The sequence below is a fragment of the Oreochromis niloticus genome, unplaced genomic scaffold, assembly GCF_001858045.2.
Source record: "Oreochromis niloticus isolate F11D_XX unplaced genomic scaffold, O_niloticus_UMD_NMBU tig00000426_pilon, whole genome shotgun sequence".
Lineage (NCBI taxonomy): Eukaryota > Metazoa > Chordata > Actinopteri > Cichliformes > Cichlidae > Oreochromis > Oreochromis niloticus.
In genome coordinates this window covers 12814-29204 of record NW_020327162.1, presented here as the reverse complement: position 1 = coordinate 29204, position 16391 = coordinate 12814, and the positions used below count along the sequence as shown (strand labels likewise).

General features: G+C 38.8%; 1 protein-coding gene across 3 annotated transcripts; it reads left to right on the top strand.

Annotated features, from left to right (window-relative positions):
* Positions 1-3818: 3818 nt before the first annotated feature.
* Positions 3819-15980, top strand: LOC102080898 (nuclear GTPase SLIP-GC). 3 transcript variants are annotated; one of them, XM_025904231.1, is made up of 17 exons: positions 3819-3972; positions 4077-4579; positions 5068-5265; positions 9758-9782; positions 9939-10031; positions 10146-10233; positions 10512-10725; positions 10835-11053; positions 12004-12204; positions 12282-12454; positions 13810-13864; positions 13953-14040; positions 14130-14251; positions 14964-15140; positions 15227-15381; positions 15500-15617; positions 15749-15980. In XM_025904231.1, exons 2-17 carry the CDS (start codon positions 4124-4126, stop codon positions 15905-15907), a joined length of 2541 nt encoding a protein of 846 aa, XP_025760016.1. In that variant the 5' UTR covers positions 3819-3972; positions 4077-4123; the 3' UTR covers positions 15908-15980. The 3 variants fall into 3 exon arrangements, with proteins under 3 accessions (XP_025760016.1, XP_019211771.1, XP_025760015.1); XM_025904230.1 differs by having other exon boundaries at positions 3820-3955; XM_019356226.2 differs by having other exon boundaries at positions 3819-4579.
* Positions 15981-16391: the final 411 nt, after the last annotated feature.

Sequence of the window (16391 nt, the reverse complement as noted above, 5' to 3'; positions counted from 1 at the left end):
ATTATAGACACTAAATAAATGAGACTGTAGAAAGAAATCCAAAATATGTCACCTGTGTCAGTGCTGGGAGGGGACCATTCTTACATAGTGCAAAATACACATACTAGCAAAAGTGGAAACAGCCTTCTATTTAGTAGACGAGACTATTTGTAAGTACATACTCAATTAGTATTATATTTGTCATGGTTTAAGGTCATGCTTTGTATTATTTTGCTTAGAGTTCAGTGTTTCCCAGTGCTTCTGAAGTTTGTTCCCTAAATTTGTAGTTTATGGTTTCTTTTTTGATTATGTTGGTTGCCATTTCATGTATTATTCTTGTCTCTGTATTTTGTCTTTAGTGCTCCCTGTGTTAAGCCCAACTCGTGTCTTATTCCTAGTAATTGTTAGCCATTTCCTGTTTTATTTTGGTGATCTCCTGTCTCTTGTAGTCAGTTTTATTTCCCCTCTCTAATTATCTGTGATTGGTTTTAGGTGCGCTCTCAGCATTTTTCTTGTTATCCTCTGTGTATATATATATATTGTCCTGTTTTTTCTTTCCCTTTTGTCCTCTTCTTCTTAGACTTTCATTTAATTACCTGAGTTGGACTTGGTATAAGTTAATAAAGTTCTTTTTTAGTTTACCACTCCTGTTTCTGAGTCCTGCTACACAGGCAGTCTTAGCAATGTTTTCCTATTAATTTAGTAAAAGAATTAAGTAAAAGAATGGTTTTACAATACTTTGAAATATTTTACTTCTTTGTTTATGAAGAAAATCTTATGCAGTTGGGGAAGTTATAGGTTGTTAGTCCCTCTAGTTTCAGTCCCAATAAAAAGACCTTATGTTTTTTCCAACATCTTGATAACACAGGAAATGCAAGTGAAGAGATTAAACAACCTAACTAATAAGGTTGCCAAATCCTACCAAAAAACAAAAATAGGGAACCACCTCCCACCCTCCACCTCATGATGCTTAATTGACATAATCGTCTTTAATTTAATTCACATGTAAAAACAAATGCACAGAAATCAATTATTAACACACTATAATAATTAAATAATAATTTCTTCAACAGAGTTGCAGACTGCACAGATGGTACCTTCAGAAAGGAAAAAACTACCATAGCTTAGGGTATATATAAGACTTAATATTTACTACATACAATAATGGATTTCTATACATTTTACATCAGATGAAAACTTTCGTTGTAAGATTCAGATATTTATTAATTAAAAAAACAGACATTTGAAATGAGACTAAGAAAGAGAAGTATGTCTTCGTTAGGGATGGGTATCGAAAACCGGTTCTTGTTGAGAACCGGTTCCCACTATTTCAATTCCTTGGAATTGTTAGCCATTTTTGCAAACGATTCCCTTATCGATTCCAGTCGCCCCGAATGACGTCACCACGTTGCGGAGCATCACTTACCTGGCAGGAAACACGGCGCCCAAGCGGCTCAAACACTCAAAAGTTCGGTTATACTTTACGAGAACGGATGGCAACAGGGCAACTTGCAATACTTGCAAAGTAGATATTTCATTTAAGGGAGGAAACACTACGAATATGCAAAAGCATTTGCTCACAAAACACGCGATAACCTTAAATGAATGTCGTGTTTTTAATTCCGCTCCGGACTCGTGAATCTCAACCCAGCAGCAGCGGTAATGTTCGCACGTCCTCTCCCGTTAATGCGGCAGGTAAATAATCAACTAACAGTGCATATTATGTTAGCGCGATCTGCTTTATTACAAAACCTGCCATTACTGTGCATTTAGGTGACCGTGATGAGAGAGACGGAGTCTGGCTGGCAGTTCTCGCTGCAGTCTACCGGTAGCGTCTCCTTTCAGGCCAGGATAGACGAATGTCACCGAGCAGTGACTAAGTTTGTGGTAAAAGGCTTGCACCCATTTGCCACCGATTTTCAGTAAGTGAATGTGTTTAATTGCAGGCAGGGACATTACTGGATATTCTTGTGTAATTGCTACAGAATAATTTATATTATACTTTGTTATTGCTACAGAAGAATATTTATTTTATTGTTTTACATTTACAATTTTTTTTTCCTGGGGACCCTGTGACACCACTTTGAAGAGCCATAGGCTGTGGATCTCTTAAAATCTCACTGTTGGGTTTGTAAGGCCATGTTACTCCTAAATTTCTATCTTGTTCAAAGAGAAGATATAAAACAAAGTTCTAAGCTAATCGACCTTAGTGTTCTCCTTTTTTTTAAAAGAATCGATAAGAGAATCGATAAAGAATCGAATCGTTAAACAGAATCGAAAATGGAATCGGAATCGTGAAAATCTTATCAATACCCATCCCTAGTCTTCGTACCCCCCCTTTCCCTGTTAATGCCCTACATGGACCCCTGGCAAAACTTTGCTAGACCCACTCCTGCACAGTTACCAGCTGTCAGCTACAAAGGATCCTGGTGTTATTTGTCTCTCAGAAACAGCTCATAACTTCCCTTCAACTCATTCATGTCACCTAAAAGGTAAACCTGTTTCTCCATCACCTGTTCAGCTCTGATGATTCAGTAAGAACATCTCCTGGTTTCATCTTCATGTTTCCCTCTCACCACATATCCAAACTGATATTATGACCAGCAGCTTTTACAGCTGTGGCTCCAGCAAACATCAGCTGATACTAGAAAGTAATATTAAATCAATTCTAACAACAGCTTATCAAGGTTAAACATGCTGCTATTGTTTAGCGCGACATCCGCTGGTTTCCTCTTTCTGGCACAAAGTGGGTGATAAACAAACAAGAGAGACGGGACAGAAAAGCCGATCAGCTGATCATTGATCAGTTTCATGATTGAACTAGCAACAGGAGAGGGAGGAGAGAAGAAGAGGCAGCTGTGCAGCATAAAGACGCAGAATAACTCCACCTTTCTGTCTTTTTTTCATCCTAGCTGAAGTACGGGACAAATCGCATTGCTTTTTACCTCAATACCAGTTTCTTCTATTTGTCTGCAACAGTGTTGGTCAAGTTACTTGAAAAAAGTAATCAGTTACTAATTACTGATTACTTCCCCCAAAAGTAATCCCATTACTTTACTGATTACTTATTTTCAAAAGTAATTAATTACTTAGTTACTTAGTTACTTTTTAAAAACACGATTTACAACCTGAATAGGTGATAAAGCGATAGATCTTTCAGCCCAATTCTACTTTTTCTGCATAATTCATCATACAAAATGTAATCAAATGGAAAAGTCTCTTTTTAAAACTTGTTTTATTAGTTTTAATCTTTTAACTTTATGCATCAAGCAAAAATTAAATTATATGCAACATTCTCTGGCTGGAAGAAATTTGTTTAACATTTAAACCTATTTTCTGCACATTCCAGCACATAAAATAAAATATTTTTTTGTGTTTACACTCACTCTTTCAAATAGATACAAGTAAAACACAGCAGAAAATAAATAAAATCAAAGACTAGCGGTCCTGTTGCTCTATTTTCACCTGTAAAGCAGGACTGGGGTAGGCGGAGGTTTACCCTGGTGCAGGTGTGCCGCAGCGGTCAGTGGAAGAATCCGCGAGTTTCTCTGTGAATTTCACATTACGTCGTAGTACACTCGGTGCTTGCTTGGAAGTTTAGGGGTTTTTTCGCTGTAAAAAGAAGTTTACGCACGCACAACGGACACTAATGTCCTGGACCCAGAGTGAAATTAATTAATTAATTAATTAATTAAATACTTTAACATTTGTTACCTTTCATTTGAAAAATTGTGTACAGGTTCATGCATACAGGTGAATTTGTTTTAGAACTATTATGGTTCGCTAAATACATTACATTTCAATGTATCAGTTTGTGGCTGGTGTGGTTTGTGGTTTAGCACTAGCTGAGGGGTGGAGCAGCAGGTTCAGGTGACAGGGGCAGGGGAGGCTGGGAGAAAGAGCTGATGCCTGCCACGCTGATTACCTTTCTCCTTATTTTAGTAGCTGCTGCGGCCTGAAGAGGAACTAACTGAGAGTGAGAGAGCTGAGCCAGTGAGAGTTAGAAAGTGTGAAACGTGTGGCTTCAAGTTGTGAACTGAATAAAAACTATTAGTGAAACGTGACGCAGAACTGTCTCCTTGTGTGTGTCGTAACAGAGATCAGTAACAGAGTGATACAGTGGTGCCCAGCTTGCCGTTACGACATGTCAAACCCACAGAATCTACAGCAAGGTCACGCGCTGGCTCAAATGTTGGCCAACATGGCGGACTTGCAGCAGCAGCAGATGCGGATGCTACAAAACCTTTTGACTCAGTCTGGGGCCGCTGCGACTCCGCTCCACCTGGATGAGCTGGAACTCTCTCCAGAAGACCATCGTCACCGCTTCCGTGGTTGCCGCATGGGACCACAAGACCAGCCTTCGGCTTTTGCCCAGCAGCTCCGGTACGATGCGGGGAGGTGGCTGCATCCTGGCCCGACACAAGGGGAGGCGCGGCTGCTGGAGGCTGTCGTTCTGGAGCAGTTTGTGGAGGGGCTGCCAGGGGAAATGGCGGACTGGGTCAAGTGTCACAAGCCGCCCAATCTGGAGGCGGCAGTGAGGCTGGCCGAAGATCACCTGGCGGCGCGTACGGAAAACCCCGGAAGATCGCTGCCAGGGGAGGTGAGCATCTGCCAAAGAGTGATTTTCGATGTTTTGGTTTTTTACGTCTAATATCTTTACTTATAATAGTAAATACACTTTAGTCAACAGGGTTTATGAAGGGGTTGTATATAAAATAAAGAAATGATCTGTCTTCCAAGTATCTTTATGACGTTATGTGTATTTGTACCCATATTGTCATCAATCCAGTTCTTTTTGATTATAGAACTGTGATGTTATATTTGTTATTTCTGCTGCCCTCTTGGCTAGCTCTCTCTTGAAAAAACATTTTTATTGTCAATTACTTTTTACCCGGATAACTAAAGGATATATAACAGTTACTTCCTGCAGTAATTTTTTGGCAAATGCTGGAAACCCCTTTTTGGCAGGTGATTATTTTTTGGTACCCTGCTGGCCCAGAGGAGCAAACTTTCTGGGCCTGTGCCAGCAACACTGACGAGGACCACTGGCTACGCTCCAACCATTTCCTTTCTGCTCTCTCTCCCCAGGTCCTGGCAGTGACAGACGCTGTACCTGGCTCACTGGGGGCTGCACAGACACAGGGACGATGCGGGGAGGTGGTGTGTGAGCAGTGTGGGAACATGGGACATTTTCAACGGGAATGCCCGCTCATGGAGCTGCAGGTGTACCGTGTTGGCGGGATGTCAACACCCTACCCTGGTCGAGGAGGGATGTACAGCGTTCTGGTAAGGTGCCAAGGGATTGTACGACAGGGAATTGGGGTTGCACGCAGACTAGTCCACCAAACCCCGGTTTGGCCTGGAGCATTGTTGGAGCCTGAGTGGGTGAAGGTTAGATGTGTGCATTAGTGGTGGGCGGATTAAACCAAAATATAGATACCAAAGTTTGTATTGATATTGATTAAGATTCAAGATTCTTTATTTGTCACATGCATGGTTATACAGGTAAAACACGCAGTGAAATGTGACCTGATACGCTCCTCGACTTTGCAAAGAAAAAAAGAGAGAGACAGACAGAACTTTATATACAGTGAATGAGTATATACAAAGAGGACATTATGTGCAGCAAGTGGGGGAGTTATGTACATTATATAAATAGAAATAAAATAAAATAAAACAATCTGGAAATTTACAGCTTCTTTACATTGCGTGGGAAGGGTGTTAAAGCATCAGCATAATGAGATCGATACTAGATTCTGTCTTGATATATGCTCAATCATCCAGGTAAGTAAATCCCAAGTTGTCCCAACTATATAAAGAGCAAATGTTTATAAGGTTGGGGAAACCTGCAGTTAGCTGAGACTGAAGAAGTCACTTGGATGAGCGATGAAACGTTTCTCCCACTGAAAACAGTATGTCCAGATGAACAGAATCAACTTTTTGGGATATTAGTTTCTGTTTCTTTGTTACTCCTAGAATCATCAAAGAGGCAACCTGGCCGTCTATCTAAGTGCTGCTGCTTTCAAGTATCATAATAATATCTACTGTAATTGAAACAAATATCCCGAATATCTCATAACCCCTTTGTGTTAACTGTAAAAGGGATACTGTGCAGTTACTATATTTAAACTACAAGTAGATGTGATACAGACTTCTCATTTTATGTTTTCTGTCCTTGGTTTTAATTAATAATCCAAAGAAAGGAAAATCCCCCAAACACTTACAGGTCTTGAAAATTCATTCAGATTTAGCAGTTTAATGATGCATCCACCATCAGTTACTTTTAAAATGTATTCCGTTACAGATTACAAAATTCATGCCCCAAAATGTATTCTGTAACGTATTCTGTTACTTTACTCAGTGAGAGTAACGTATTCTGAATACTTTGGATTACTTAATATATTATCATGCTTTTTACAACTACGTGAATGTACTATTGCTGTGTGATTTATTACTATTACTGAAGGTCCGCGGCTCTGAACCGTAGTAAAGGGACCTCTGACTACGGCGGGTTCCGTGTCGGGCTTGTAGCCGAAAAATAGCTTTACTTTGTTGTCTGGGTCAACTTTGCTTGCGAGAGACAGAGAGAGGCGTTGAAAGGCTGCTCCAACGGAACTTATTGTTTTCGGAGGAAAACACGAACACAGCGTACAGTCGAGTCTTAATAGCGTACTTACAACTGGGCTCGTCAGGCACTCTTCTTGGCTGCGGTGGTTATTATTATATTTACATGCTTCCAGCTCCCGTTTTTGCTCGATGACAGCTCGTACTTTTCCACTATCCTTTTTCTCCCTCCTCTTGCTCACAGACACATAACATGTATGGCAGTCCATTCTCCCTGCAACACGGACTACACTGCCCATGAGGCTACATTCTTTAGAGCTATGCCTGTAGCATTCTGCCTATTAGCTTAGCACAACAACAACAACAAAAAGGCGCTCTCTCAGCCAGGAAACACAAAATGTGTGTCCAAATTCATGGGCTGCATCCTCCTGAGGACGCATTTGTAGACCGATTACGTCACAGCGAAGCGCCGAAGGCTGTCCAAATTCGTAGACTCCTCCAAATGCAGCCGACAAATGCGTCCTCCTTTTCCCCGAATTTGAAGGATGGGTCGGGTGTGTCCTTCGTGGCCCACCATATCCCAGAATTCATAGCGCGGCCCAGCCAAACTGCAGTTTCCGGCAATGGCGGCCGCTACTAAGTTTTAAAATTACTGTTATTAATCCTTCTGGGTCACAAAATAAACTTTTAACATATTTTCAGGCGAGAATGTGGGTGTGTAAACTTGAAATATCTGCTCGGTTTATCAAGATATCGCATATTTGCAAAAGTGCTTCGACGTTTTCGGAGACGTCTGTTACCCACCAGCTCGATAGCTAGCCGATAGCTTGAGGGTCACTGAAGCCGCCGAGAACGGCACAACTCCCGGCACATCATTTTCAGATCACCGCCGACTTTCGCTACTCGGGTTAAATGTAATATATATAAGTCACTTAGACAACCTAAAAATGTTATTGTTTGGCTTTTTTTAGTGTTTTATTTGTTTGTGAGTAAATCGATTTGGCTGAGATTAAAGTTATTAGATTAGATAAAATAAAACTTTATTAATCCCCCGGGTGAGTTCCTCCTTGGTTTTTACTAGAGATGGACCGATCCGATATTAGGTATCAGTATCGGTCCGATACTGACGTAAATTACTGGATCGGATATCGGAGAGAAATAAAAAAATGTAATCCGATCCATTAAATATCAAAAAAGCACCTCACAAAACTTGCAGGCTGGTAACTGTGCAGGGGCGGATTTAGCCAGGGGGGCTGATAGGGCATTAACAGGGAAAAGGGGGGCACAAAGACATACTTTTCTTTCTTATTCTCATTTAAAATATCTAGCTTTTAATAAATAATTATCTGAATCTTACACCCAAGTTTTAATCTGATGTAAAATGTATAGAAGTCCATTACTGTATATGGTAACTGTTAAGTCTAATATACCCTAGTAAGCTATAGTACTTTTTCCTTTGGGAAGATACCATCTGTGCAGTCTGCAATTCTGTAGAAGAAAGATGTTGAATCTATTTAATTATTCTTGAAAAATAATTTATTTCTGTGCATTTTTTTTCACACTGCATCAAATTAAAGTTGATTACGTTGATTAAGCATCATGAGGTGGAGGGTGGGGGGGGGTTTCCCTTTTCTTTTTTTTTGCTGGGAGTTTGCAACCCTATTAGTTAGGTTGCTTAATATTTCTGCTAAGTACTCTTTAAAATACCAGAATAGGAAGGATGGAGTAGGTTTAAGTTTATTAGATTGATCAGTATTGCTGAACTATGAAATATTTTGGGTGCAGTGTATTTTTTACATACAGGTATAACAGAATACCTTTAGTGTTGTTGTTTATTTAAACTTGAATATGAACTTATACAAAATGCAGCAAGATATTAAAAAAAACAGTTTTATTGATTAAAAAACACACAATATTGGATTAATATCGGTATCGGCAGATATCCAAATTTATGATATCGGTATCGGACATAAAAAAGTGGTATCGTGCCATGTCTAGTTTTTACACCACTGAATAAATGTCAAACAGAAAACTGATTAAACAGAAGTATGAGACGGTCGAGAATTTACGCCAGTGTCCTGTTATATTTTAAATAGCAAGGAGCAGACGGCTGAGTTTATTAAACTCCACCGAGACAGCGGTGACGTTAATCAGAAGGCTAGACCGTCCAATTTCACAGTCGTTTACTTCCGGCCTACCCGACCTTCTGAAGACCCGGCCCACGTAGACCGCGAAGGCCGGGTCCTCAGGAGGATGCAGCCCATGAATTTGGACACAGCTACAGTCTCAGAGAAAGAGAGAGAGAGCGTCACCCTGTAACCATGGCAACCGTAACGCTGCCGCCTGGAACAACAGAACGTAGCTGTCAAACAAAACCCAAACAGTTCTGACCCGCCACAATATGAAACAGGAAAGTACCGCCGTGTAATCCATTTATTTCAACAAAGTAACTGTATTCTAAATACCACCTTTTTAAACGGTAACTGTAACGGAATACAGTTACTCATATTTTGTATTTTAAATACGTAACGGCGGTACATGTATTTCGTTACTCCCCAACACTGTCCACCATAATTATTAAAAAGCATCAGTATCTGTATCAGAATCGTTGATACTGGGCCTGTATTTACTGGGTCTAAAAGGAATACCAAATCCAGCTGTATCTCACACCACTAATGTGCATGGGGAAATTCGTGAATGTCCTATTGTGTCGCCCCACCCCTACCCTGCAAAAACCACACCCTGCTACGTAGTGATAGCAACTGCTGATTTGGATCAGGTGAGGATTATTGAAATTCAGATAATGAACCAGCATGCCTTCATTCCTCATAAATATACACTAAGGTGACCTGAGTCAAAGCAAAGCCCCAGTCACACAAGCCTTAAGACCACTAAACAACTGATGTAGTTGCCTGATGTTGGAATACACGTTTTACCTTAACAGCTGGTGGTTGCCAGGGATGGGGTGGTCACCAACTGGTCTCTAGGTCTGTGTCACTGGTGCTGAATCAGGCAGATTCGTTGATTCATGGGAGCATGTTTACTGAAAGGCAAGATAAGATCCATTTTTTAAAATTACTGTGCTAGTTGAGAATATTTGTCCATATAAGAGTGTACATTATAAAAAGTGCATTCAATTCAATTATGCATACATGTACAATTTATAATAATTTAATTTTAAATATGAATGCTGAATATTTATATGCTTCCACAGGATTTGCCATCCATAAGTGAAAAAGGTGAGAAAATGTATCTGACTCTCATTTTAATACATCTAATTTATTTTTTTATTTCCACAGTGGTATTTTTGCAAATATCTAAAATATACCATGATCAGATGTTTCAATATTCATAGTTTTTTTTTTAAATTTATTATTTTGTTTAAATCCAAAAAGGAAAAAGAAAATCAGATCTTTCGCAGAGTGAGTTTGGCGAATGGCAACCATCTCCTAAACGACAAGACAACTGTGCAGCAGGATCCCAGTCAGGTACACACACATATATGAAATCCTCACATTCCTGCTTTGCATATCAGTGGACCATATTTGCATTACACTGCTTCCAGGTTCCTCCTTATTAGTTTTTTACTTTCCCTCTGACAGAAACAGAAATACTGTCTGATGTCAAAGACATAATGAGACGTGTCAGTGAAAGAATACATGGCCGTGACAAGCTCAGCACGTTCCTAAAGTGAGTAATAAAGATTTCCTATTTTTGTTGGACGTTCTTCCAACCATTTCCAAGGAAGTTGGGACAGTCTGTAACATTTTGCTGGTATTTGGTATAATAAACATACTAAAGATTTAAACTCGGTCAGAGCTCAACATGGAGCTGTGTAGTTTGTTCCAGTAGTAAGGTGAATTTTTTTCAACACATTTTTAAAAACAAATCTTTCTGATTTCACTGCATTTTCAGTTTGATGTTTCTGAGAATGGGTCAGTTAATCCATATTTAAACTTGTTCAACAGGGATAAAATCAAAGATTTGGAGACAGAAAAGAGGCACCTGGTTGGTGTCTTTGGTAAAACTGGGGCTGGAAAGAGCTCTTTAATCAATGCCATCATAAAAAAGCGGCGCCTGTTGCCTTCTGGAAGTGTCAGTGCATGTACCTCAGTGATAATAAAGGTGGAGGCTACCAGTGGATCAAAGTATGAGGCACACATCGAGTTCATTACAAAAGAGGTAGAATGAAATATGAATATTGTGATTTTTGAAGTAAAGTAATGTGTTAGAATGAAGATACAAAAACTGCTTTACTAAAATTAAGATATAATCTTTTTCTTTTTTTTAGGATTGGGAAAATGAGGTGCAGTCCCTAAAACTGGCTCTTGAAGATGATGATGATGATCATGGTGGTAATGATGATTTTCTTGACCCTGATGGAAAGTTATCAGCGCTGTATGGAGAAGAGTGGAAAGAAAAATCCACTCGCAGCCTCATGGACAACAAATATTTCAAAGATATTCCAGAGTTTCGAATGTCCAAGATAAAAATTTTGGAAAGTGACTCAGTAAGTGTGCAGTAATACAGACCAAAATAAAATCTGGTTCTTCTTCTAGAACAAAGGAATACTTGCAGTTTAAAGCATATATTAGACCACAGTTTGGGTGAGATACATAGCAGTGTGTGGCTTATGAACATCACATAGTGAGCAGTCAATAGTTACCCAAGCAGCGTTAAGCTGATGCTGCACCTTTGCAGTAGGAAGATGTCCACGCTATGTAATGCCTCCCTAATGGAAAGTGCAGACAGAATCAAAGCACTGGTGAAGCAGATGTTGCTGCAGTTTATTGCTGAGCAGATATATGTCGGCAATATGTTGATGTGCCTCATTTCAAAAATGTTTGACATCCATCAAAAAAGAAACAAAAAACCAAGTGAAACTGTGGTGGTTAAAATTTGATGGTTTACTATCCTGTTGCTGTCTGATTATCCTTTTACTATGGAGCTTGCAGTTTTCTTTGTGGAGGTGTTCAAGAGTTTCACATTTGTAAAACTCCTGCTCAGAAGGTCGAGCAGGTCACCTACTAATCGCAGGGTTGGTGGTTCAATCCCTGGCTCCCTCAAGTCTGCATGCCAAATATCTACTTAACCCCCAGTTGATCTTTGATGCATCCATCAGAGAATGAATGTGTGTAAATGTTAGCTAGAAATAACATACCCAGAAAAAAGTGCTTTAAATGTTTACATGTAGTAAAAGAAATCACTATATAAGAACCAGGCCACTTACTGTGATCCACAGTAAAATATAAAAGTTTCTTTTTTTTCTTTTTTTTAATTTAAAAAAAAAAATCTTATTACCTTGGATTTATTTTCCTGGTTTTCATTTCAGATTTTTGAGACAGGATGTCTTATTTTGATTTCCCGTCTTCTTTTTCATGCAATCATTAAAACCTTTGTTATGAGCACATACATTCAATTGGCTTGTATTTATCTTGTTGTTGTTGGGTTTTTTTGCAGGCTGAAGGGTTGTCGGAAGAATTTGTGAGATATACAAGAAGTGAGTCAAATGAGAGCGAAGAAGTAAAGAGGTGGTACTGGCCGCTTGTGAAGTGTGTGACTGTCAAAGTGCCAGACAATGATTTTCTTGATCATGTCACACTCGTGGACCTTCCTGGAAATGGTGACACTAACAGAAGCAGAGATCAAATGTGGACAGAGGTAATTCACAGAAGTCATGTCATCTTTCTTCAAAGCATTAGTTATTCATAATTTACATACATTCATTTCCTTTTTAGTTTATTGCCAGTTGTTCTACAGTGTGGATTGTGACTGAAATGAATCGAGCAGCATCAGAAAAAGAAGCCTGGGAGATCCTGGAAGGTGCCAGCGGCCTGCTGGGAAATGGTGGCGAGTGTCAGCAAATTCATTTTATCTGCACCAAGTCAGATAATGAAAAACCAGATGATCTGTAAGTCAAATATACCAAAAATTCAAATTACAAAGAAAGTTTGGCACAGATGCACATGGTGACCATACACTTCACATTTTTGTTGCTGTGTTGTTTAAAAGTCATATTTAAAAGTTATACATTTAAAAAAATCTATGTATATGTGTTTTAATAAGTTTCTAATTAGATAAATACTGTTGTGGAAATTTAATTAACAAAGTCCACAGACACATTCAGCTATAATGAACATTCTTTATTATCATGCGCATGAGAGAGATTACACGCAGTGAAGCACCGTCATGCAGTCTCTGAAACAGAAGTGCAGCTCTCACACCTTTATTTATTCCTCCCAAAAAAGGCAGGTTGTCCGAAAGTGATCATACAACACATCAGGCAGCTCGCTCTGAAACCTAACTGAACAATGCGTATCCTGTTTCGTGCTCTTGGCGTTATCAGCACCTGCAAAAGGAGTTATTTTCTTCAACTACTGAGGCTGAAATAAGTTCATCTAGTTTTAGACTGCTCAGTGGAAGTTTTCATTACAGTGCCACAACTGAGTATGCACACAAATGCTTGAACCTTAAATAAGAATAATTGAAATTTTCCATTACAATACTAACAATAAATTAGGGCTGTTCGATATAACGATATATATCGGATGACGATATAAAAACGTCTATCGTTTCATTTTACGCTATCGTTTGTTTCGTGGTGTCGCAAAATAAACTGTTTACGGCAATATTTTTTCATCATTTTGATGGTCACTGTAGTGGCTATATTAATTTCTTAAAGTTCTCTCTTTCTCTTATATTTAATATAACCACACTACAGACGGACAAGCGCTTGTTTTTATGCGTTGTCGTTAGCAACAACGACGGTAAAACCACGGCGTGTCCGCTTGTTTATTTTCCACATAAACCTTTCACAATAAAGCTCAAGATCCTGTTGAGACTTTTCAAAATAAACTGAATCACGTGAAAGATGCAGAGTATTTACAGATGAGAAGCAAAAAAGAGCCGTCAGGTGCTAAAAAATAAACCTTAGACTCAAACGTTAGAACAGGCTTTTCCCCGCAGCACGCTGTGTAATAAATACTCACAAAGAAAACGGCGGCCGTTACAGCTTATATCTAAAAATGTATCGTTTCATGCATCAGTTAAAACACTCAACTCCAAGTGCTCGAAGCCCAGCTGGAAACACTTCACGCAAGTCGAGCTGCCCCAGATTCACAGAATTTACAGAAAATGTTACATTTTTGTAATTTATATCGTTATCGGACGATAGATGTCTTAATATCGGGATATGAGATTTTGGTCATATCGCACAGCCCTACAATAAATTACTTTTACATCCAATTTTTATTTCCTTTCTAAAAGAAACAAAGTCAAGAATGCAGTGACGAAGGAATTCAAAAAGCAGAAAATGCTTACGGTAAATTTACAATCTGACAGCAAAATCTAAAACAATTATCTTCTTAAATGGTCCAAGAGTAAAACCTGACTAACAAAAATGTTCTCAGGATCACTTCAGTGAGGATTGTTTCAAAGTCTTCACAGTGAGCTCCAAAGAGTTCCTCAAAGGAGAGAATGTAAATCCAGATCTCAATGGTAGGTGAGGTCACTACCCGTGATGGTATATTTTTGTGTAACAGAAAGTGTATTGCTCAGATTTATATTTCTTTGTCAATTCTTTACAGAAATACTGAAACTTAAGGAAATTTTGAAAAATCTCAATGACGCTCATTCAGAGACATTAAACTATGTGTCTGGAGCTTATGGGATTCTGTCTTTGATTCAAGGGGCCAAAAGCAGAGAAGTGGTAAGATCAGGCAATAAAGCCTCATTCATAATCTTCTTAAAGGTCATAAGAAAATGCATAAAATGAAAATGTTCATAAAATGTTCACTAAAGTATATTAACATATTGTAAGACATGCTGACCTTCACTGAAAATGTGGGATACTGGACATCATAAATCTATATGTGGTAATTTATTATTAGTGATTGAAAGGGGAGAGATTATTTGGAAGAACTGTATATGATTTATTATTATTTATTAATTTGATTAAATAGTTATTTACCAATGAGACTCCAGTGAACCAATGAGAGCACAGAAATGATGGGAGTTAGGACAGGACCCCGAGAGTCTAGATTCTTAGGGTAGTGAAAATGGTAGTTTGGATGGTGCTCTGAGTGACCGCAGGAAGGTTGAGGTGAAGATGGGGAGGAGGTGAGTTGCATGAATGAGAGTCTGAAGAGCAGAATGACAAAAGATCATAGAGAACAGAGGCTGATTGGTCTGAAGAAGGCAAAAAATGATCGGACTAGAGTAATGAGGTCATATAGTGTGGGAAAATGGAAGTGAGCTGAAGAATAGACTGAGGCAGTCGAATGATGACAGACCTATCTGACTGAACTTATGCATGAGATTCATGTTAAAAACCTGAGTTTGTCAAGACCGCCTCAAAAATGAGTAAAGAACCATTATGTGATGTTTTACTGCTTTAAATGATGATCTTTCTTTTATTTCAGGTTGAACAAAAAAACGATGTGTGTGCAGTCCTTGAGGGACACTTAAGCAACCAACTTAATCGAGTCAAAAAAGCAATTGAAGACATTATAAAAGCTTTTGAACAACACCTACGGGAGGGAGTAGAAAAATCCCAAAATTTATGTGAAAGAAAACTGAAGTTCTTCTTATACCCCAGTGTATGTGTTTTAATTACTGGATCAAAACCTCAGGATACTTTGTGACCATGTGTTTAAAAAATAAATAAAATTCTGTTTTGTTTCAGAAAACGAGTGGCGCCGCTTTTCACAAGACGCTAAAGTCTGTAGTTAGGAATGTTGGCATCCAGAAACCAAAAAAAGGGAAACGAAAAGACCTCAACATGATATTAGCGTCTTATTTGACTGAAAGTATTGATGAAAAATTCAGAAAGACCTTCCCGTGAGAATAATCTAATTCTGAACAGCACCAATATGTACAACAATACATGTATCCAAATTGCAATATGTCATAAACTTGCTAATGCTGCTATTATAAACCATATCTTTGCCACATTCAGAAACGACATAAAATGTGGAAATTTCAATGGGGCCATTGATGCATTTTCACTCAACACTGATTCATTGATTGAAAAGTACAAAAATGTCAAATTGCAACTAACATTTCTCCAGACAGAGGTAAAAGAACTTCCCTATCCATGAACCTGTTAGCTTACCTATTATTAGAAAGTAACTTAAACACTGAAATTGTAGTTATTTTACCTTGATGTTGTTTTAAACAATATTAATCCATATTTCATGTTTCTAAGGAAAAAAAAATGAAGGCAAAGCTCAACAAAATCATCCTCACACAAAAGAAATGGATCTACAACAGTCTGACGGAGACAATCAGGAGTAACATGAAAGGATGCTATAAAGGTACGAAAGAGGTGAATTACCTTATTTTTCGTACTATAAGGCACACTTAAAATCCTTTAATTTTCTCAAAAATCAAAAGTGGGCCTTATAATCCGGTGCACCTTATGTATGAATTCTGGTTATGCCTACTGACCTCGAATTGATTTTAAGTGGTACACAGCGTTCAAAAATCTGTCAAAAAATGTTTTAGTACGACTTTGGTAAGAAAAAACATAACACTACAGCTTGTGTCTCAATTTGATTGATGACCCTAGCCTTGACCTTTTGACCCCTCCCCTCCCCCACCGGAAGTGTGTAATTTGATCCCCCCTCCCCCACAGGAAGTGTGTAATTTGATCCCTAAGCGTGACGAATTGCATCAGCGGCTTGTGTCAAAATTTGATTGATGACCCCTCCCCACCGGAAGTGTGTAATTTGATCCCTAAGCGTGACGAATTGCATCAGCGCCTTGTGTCAAAATCTGATTGATGACCCCTCCCCTCCCCCCACAGTAAGTGTGTAATATGATCCATAATCGCGCCATGAGAAAAAAAT

What these genes read in the sequence shown, in the direction of transcription:
- LOC102080898 (XM_025904231.1), top strand. Translation starts at nt 4,124, where the DNA reads ATGTCAAACCCACAGAATCTACAGCAAGGTCACGCGCTGGCTCAAATG. An exon ending in GAAGATCGCTGCCAGGGGAG is followed by an intron (nt 4,580 to 5,067) that starts GTGAGCATCTGC and finishes CTCTCTCCCCAG; the next exon opens with GTCCTGGCAGTGACAGACGC. An exon ending in TGTAAATCCAGATCTCAATG is followed by an intron (nt 14,041 to 14,129) that starts GTAGGTGAGGTC and finishes AATTCTTTACAG; the next exon opens with AAATACTGAAACTTAAGGAA.